This window comes from Elephantulus edwardii, unplaced genomic scaffold (assembly GCF_000299155.1).
Source record: "Elephantulus edwardii isolate Elephantulus edwardi_28Jun2011 unplaced genomic scaffold, EleEdw1.0 scaffold00024, whole genome shotgun sequence".
Taxonomy (NCBI): domain Eukaryota; kingdom Metazoa; phylum Chordata; class Mammalia; order Macroscelidea; family Macroscelididae; genus Elephantulus; species Elephantulus edwardii.
The window spans coordinates 2,125,831-2,132,315 of record NW_006399774.1 but is presented as its reverse complement, the minus strand read 5'-3'; the positions used below and the strand labels follow the sequence as shown (position 1 = coordinate 2,132,315).

The following is a 6,485-nucleotide window of genomic DNA, read 5'->3' as shown; positions in this document are numbered from 1 at the left end:
GTTTCTAATAGTGATTTTGATTTGTGTCTCTATTACTGCCAGTGATTTTGAGCATTTCTTCATGTGTCTGTTGGCCACCTGAGTGACTTCCGCTGTGAAAAGTCTTTCCATGTCTTTTGCCCATTTTGCAACTGGGTTATCAAGCCCATTCTTCTGGAGGTCCACGAGTATTCTGTAAACTTTTGTTATGAGACCCTTGTCCGAGATGCTATTGTCAAATGTTTGTTCCTAGACAGTAGGCTTTCTTTTTACCCTGTTGGAAATTGATGAGCACAGAGATTTAATCTTTAGAAAATCCCATTCTTCAAGTTTATCCTCTTCAAATTGTGCCTTTCTGGCTGTATTTGGCAGTCTCTTTATACCATAAACTAGGCCTTCTAAGCTTGGTTCTCAGTTTTACTCCTATGAACTTTATGCTTTTGGGTTTTACAATGGCAAAGTTTAGTAGGACAGCAAGTAACAAATGTTGGAGAGGATATGAAGAGCTGGGAACCCTCATACACAGTTGGTGTGATTGTAAAATGGCACAACCACTCTGGAAGACAGCTTGATGTTTCCTCAAAAAAATTGAACAGCAGAAACTCCATATGACCCAGCTAGCTATTCCATCACTAAGAATATACCCAAAGGAAATTAGAACTGAAACAGAAATAGAGATTTGTACACCAATGTTCAAGCAGCATTTTTCACCATCACAAGAACATGGAAACAGCCCACATGAACATGGAAACAGCCCAAATGTCCAACCACAACCAAACGGATTGAGAAATTGTGATACATTCACACAATGGAATACTATTCAGCACTCAGAAGCAACAGTTCTGAAAATAGTACCTAATTTGGGAGAAGCTTCATTCTGCTGAATCAACTAATGCAGTCTCATAAGGACAAATACTGCAGAAGACCATTACTGTAAAAAAAAAAAAGTCTACATTCTCAAAAATTTGCTCAACATACAGATTGAACAGGTATGAAGAAAGGAGACACAAGCCTTTATTAATTTTAAACCATGTCAGTCAGGATCCGTCTGTCATCAGCAATGACATCTCTGGTACCATGGCCTCTCCTGGATCTAGCTATTAAAACATCATATGGGAACTCAAGGGTGGGGGTGAGGGGAAGGACTGAAGATAGGTGAGGTGAAACCACAAGGTTGCACAGTTTGGTGGGTGGAAGGGGGGTATGAAATGGGAAGGATCCAGGTAATGATGGGCAGGGTCCAATAGTGGTTAATTTTATAAAACATAATGCCTGAGAATGAGTGTATGAAACACAATGTGAATGAAGAATAGTGTGAAACACAACGTATACAAGCTTTGTAAGCAAACCAATAAAAAAGACCAAAAAGTAAATATACATATGAACTTTAAAAAATAAACATATTACATTGGCCAAACCTTCTGACAAAGACCTCTTTAAAGTATTAAGGAGCAAGGATGTCACTTTGAGGACTAAGGTGCTCCTGTCCCAATTCATTATCTTTTTTAACGGACTCATTTGTTCTTGTCATATCACATCAAGTTACCATTGACCGTGACTCTGAGTCCTGCCCTGCCTTGTGCATTCCTCATCATCTTGAGCCCATTGTTACTGACCCTGTGTCAATCCATCTCACTTGAGGGTCTCCCTCTCTTTCCAGGATCCTCTGCCCTTCAAGCATTATGTCCTTTTCTAGTCGTACTGCCAACATTAAGGTACGTGGCTCATATCCATCACTTGCTCCATGGAGAAAAATAGGCAATCTCCTCCCGTGCAATTTTGTGCCTCTGAAAACTCGCTGGAGGGTCAGCTATGGTTCAGTTCCGACTCTGTGGTACAACAGCTCCTCCTAACACCATGCTCAAAGTATGTGAGGAAAAACCTCACCATTCCCGCCTCCAAGAAGCACCTCAGTTGCTCTTCTTCCAGCTCCTATCAGTTCGCTCATGTCAGTGCCTTCTTCCGCCAATCCAGGAAATATTCAATACTCTTCTCTAACATCACAATCCAAAGACGTTTCTTTTAATTCTGCCATCCTTATGATTATCCAACTTTCAGCTGCATAGGAAGTCACTGAAAGGAACAGGACTTGGTTCAGGCACCGCTTAATCTTGAAACTGACATCCTTGCTCTTTAGCCCTCTGATGAGGTCCTTGACAACACGTCGTGACTCCATGTGACAGAGCAGAACTGCCCCATAGGGGTTTCTGGGCCACCCTAATTTGACAGAGGTAGAAAGCCAAAAGATGCTGATAAAACAAAGAAATATGTACAGGAACGTGTAGCTTAAGTCAAAATAGCTAGCTCTTTCTGCTGTAATATCCTATTTCATCCTGACATACATTGGGAAGGCAGGCTTTCTGAGTTACATGTGAAGGAGCCACTGTGTCCTGCACAAGACCTGAAGGCTCGGCAAAGCATTCTGGGAGGTGATGGAATGTCAAGTCTACTCTGACTTTTTATTTTGGAGTTTTTGTGGCACCGTGTTCATCACTCCAGCTTCCTGGAGTTAGTTTGTTTGTTTTACAAAAATATATGCTCTCAGAGGGAAAAAAAATGTATGAGAAAAAAACTCTGGGGACTTGTGATTTATGTTTGCAAGCCTGTGGCTGAAACTGCTTGATGACAATTTGAAGCTGAACTCCACATGTATATGGACACGTGTTGCCACTGCAATCCATTCTGTTAGATTAATATCAGATTAGTTACTCAAAGGCAGAGGTAAAATGCCCCAGGTGTTTAATCTGCTGCACCACTCCATCACTGCCGATATTAACTGACCCTCCTCCATTCACCTCCCCCACTCCCGTCTATGTCCCTTGAGTTCTGTGCTTCGTTCACAGAAACTCAAACCCATCAGGAAACATGGCTCTTGTGACTGTGGGTGATGCAGGCTGGTGTTAGAGAGGCTGGTGAGGGATGGGCCAGGATCCTGTAGCCTGTCAGCTCACCATGTGCAGCTCGATGTTGTGTCCCAGGAGAGGGAACAATGAGCTTCCATGAGCTTATAGGAGGATAGGACTTGTATTCCACTCTAAGCCTATCTCTTTAATAAATACTTCTCACAAAAGTGGGAAGCTGTGAGTGGAATGGCCACATAATATCATTGTTCCACATGTGTACAGTCACACAGGCCATGTCTCAGAACTCCAGCAGCCATGAAGGGGCCACGCTGTGCCATCAGACCTTGTTGGATCAGACACGCAGGGCACAGTGATGGTAGGTGAACACTGTCATTGTTTAAACAACAAAAGCAGATTATTAAAAGAACGCAAACTGTAATTATGGGAGCAGATTGGAAGTGAACTGGTATACTTGCCAAATTATCCACAATCAGTCATCTGGGGAAACTGACAAACCCACGGTAACTAAGTGAAAAAAACTATTGTTATCATTGTAGACTAAAGGTCGGTTAAAAGAATGTTGTTCTTGTTGCTGCTGTTATGTGATGTTGAGTTGCTTGCAACTCATAGTGACCGTATGTAAAACAGCCCTGAACCTGTTCTATCCTGTGCTAATCTTATTTTCTCTGATACACCTACCCCCATTACCCCAGTCACTGAATCAATCCATTTCATCAAGAGTCTTCCTGTCTTGTGTAGTCCCTCCATCCTCCCAAACTTGATGTCCCTCTCCAATGACTGATCCCTCTTTGCAACATGCCCAACGTTTCAGAATCCTTGCCTCCAAAGAGCAGCCTGGTTTCACTCTCTCCAGGATGAAGCTGTTTGTTCTCCTGGCAGTCCATGGTACAGTCAATACTCTTCTACAGCACCACAGCTCAAAGGCATCAACTTATTCTCTATCATCCCTAGTCATTGTCCAGCTTTCTGACACATACCAAGTCACTGCAAAGACTATGGCCTGGGTCAGGCACACCTTAGTCTCCAGACTGACATTGTTGCTCTTCAGTACTCTGGAGAAGTCCCTGCCAGCAGATTTTCCCAATGCAATTTGTCTTTTTATTTCTTGGCATTTTGTACCAAGAGTGTTAATTATGGAACCAAGCAAACTGCAGCTGTTAACAATCTCAATCTCTTCACCATCTATCATGATGCTGCCAATTGGCCCAGTGGTGAGAATCTTCATTTTCTTGATGTTGAGCTTCAGTCCATATTGAAGGCTGTAGTCCTTGACCTTCTGCAGTTAAGTGCTTCAGATCCTCCTCAGTTTCAGCAAGCAGGGCTTTGTCATCTACATAACACAGGTTGTTAATAAGTCTTCCTCCAATCCAGATGCCACACTCCCTCATAGAGCCCAGCCTCCTGGATAATCTGTTCTGCATATAGATTGAAAAGGAATGGAGATATGACACATATTTGATTTAAACATTTTCCTGGGTTACTAATGGAATTTCTGCTGAAGATTGCAGACAACTACTTTAGTCATCTCGCATTAAGATCCCTGGGTGAAAGTGGAACCTATTCCTCACTCTGCTTGTTGTGCTTCCCCTTGGGCTACAGTCCAGGACTCCTGTTGACTGTGGGTCAGATCGCACGCTGCACATGGGCACCAAATCTAACCAATATGCACAGCAGACACTGGGTTTTTTACATTTTTTTTTAATTTTATCATTTTTGTGTGTGTGTACCATCAAATCAGATCTGACTGGTACAGGAGGAGACTGTCCTTCCTTCTCCAGCAGATCATCTGGTGGATTCAAACAGTGTACCTCTGGGATTGCAGTGCAGCTTCTTGCCACTAGGCCACCAGAGCTTGCCCGCAGAAGTTGTTTTATGATTTATCAACGTCTCTATTTTTTTTTTTTAATGCTCAGTTTTCCTTAATGACCTTATTCTCCCTGAAGGGCAGATGCAGGCAGCTAGGTGACAAGCCATTCACTCCCTTGATGATTTGCCCACATCCTGCAAGGTCCCACCCAGCAGCAGTACTCTGGAACCAGTGCCTGGGTCTATGTGCCTAACTCTTGGTCCACCTGCCAATCTGGGCTCAGTGGAAAGGCAAGGTCATGGCCTCTGAAGACCCAGACTCAGCAAGCAGGGTTGTGTCACCTGCAAAACGCAGGTTGTCAATGAGTCTTCCTCCAACCCTGATGCCACATTCCTCCTCACAAAGTCCCACCTCCAGGATGATCTGTTCTGCATAGAGATTGAAAAGGTTTGGAGACAGGACCCACCCCTGATTTTGATGTCTTGGAGGAAGTGAAGGTGGAATGGTCCATAGAGGCAAAGTGGGTGCTACTGTATCTCACCTCCTTTGGGTATGAGTGCTGGACAAGTCAATTAATAGTGACCACAGTGGCTTGGAAAAGCCAAGCTCGCTACTATGGAGTGATGTCATGCTGAGAGCAAGGAGTCAGCAAAGCAGTGAGAGTGCCACCAGTGGTGGTGGTGAGGGGGGCTGGTGGTGGTGTTATGTGCAACTGAATTAGCCCCAAACAATGACTTACATAGAATAGAACGCTTGGTCTTGTGCTGTCTTCACAGATAGCAATGTTGACTCACTGGTTTGATTCCTCCAACAGCTCCACAGGAGAAAGAATGAGAAGTCTCCTCCCATCGCAATTTCTGTCTCAGGAAGCCAGTGCAAGGTCACGTTGTTGTTGTTAGGTGTCTTGGAGTCAACTACGACTCACAGTGATCCTAAGAGCAACAGGTCTGACACTTGCCCTAGCCTGTGCCATTCTCATCGTCTCTAACACGCTCAAGCCCCTTGTCACAGTCACTATATCAATTCATCTTGTCAGGGGCCCCCCTTTCTTTCCCTGACCCTCCACTATATCCAGCATGATGGCTTTTCCAAGGACTGGCCCCTTCTGAAAACATATCCAAAGTACATGAGATAAACTTTCATCACGTTTGCCTCTAAGGAGCAACCTGGTTGCACTTCTTCCAAGAGAAACTTGTTTTCTCTTTTGCAAGTTCATGGGCCACTCAGAATGCTTCTCCACTGTGGTCACAATGAATTGGAACCAATTCCACAGCAGTGAGTTTTTAAGTGGGGTCTAGTTTACCAAACATGACCCTCCTCCACTTTACCAGGCCACAAGAAGATTCTGTCAAAAGTTTACAACCCTACTATCACAGAGTGAAAGTAAACATAGATAAAACATAAATTAATTTGGCTGTATTCCATGAGTCCAAGTGGTACAGTAAATTTAGTGCTTAGCTCCCAAACAAAAATCAGCAATCTGAACCCACTAGCCCCTCTGTGGACAGAAGTAGTAGCCAGTCTGCTTCTATAAATGTTTATGGCCTGGAAACAACAGTTCTGCTGTATTCTAAAGTCACTGTGAGTCAGAATCAGCTCACTGGCTATGGGTGTGTATTCCACAGAGCCTGGTATTCCTATTTCATGCTCTGTCACACAGTGTCTATTTCATTTAATTCACTGCTGTGAAGCCACAATGGACTTGAAGCTGATCCTCCTTTGGGTTTCTGAGGCTGTAAATCGAATAAGAAAAGGCCCACCTTTCTCCTCCAGAGCAGCTGGTGTCACAAATGCTATTCTTTTTTTGAAATAAAATTTTTTTCTTTTTTTTTTTT

General features: G+C 43.5%; 1 protein-coding gene across 1 annotated transcript in view; it reads left to right on the top strand.

The window, feature by feature from the left end:
- Window positions 1–1,661: 1,661 nt before the first annotated feature.
- The window catches only part of LOC102847939 (ragulator complex protein LAMTOR4-like), a 9,495-nt gene continuing 4,671 nt past the window's right edge, over window positions 1,662–6,485 (top strand). Inside the window, exon 1 of the mRNA XM_006882802.1 lies at window positions 1,662–1,694. Coding sequence (XP_006882864.1) covers window positions 1,662–1,694 — 33 coding nt within the window. The remainder of the gene's footprint in view (window positions 1,695–6,485) is intronic.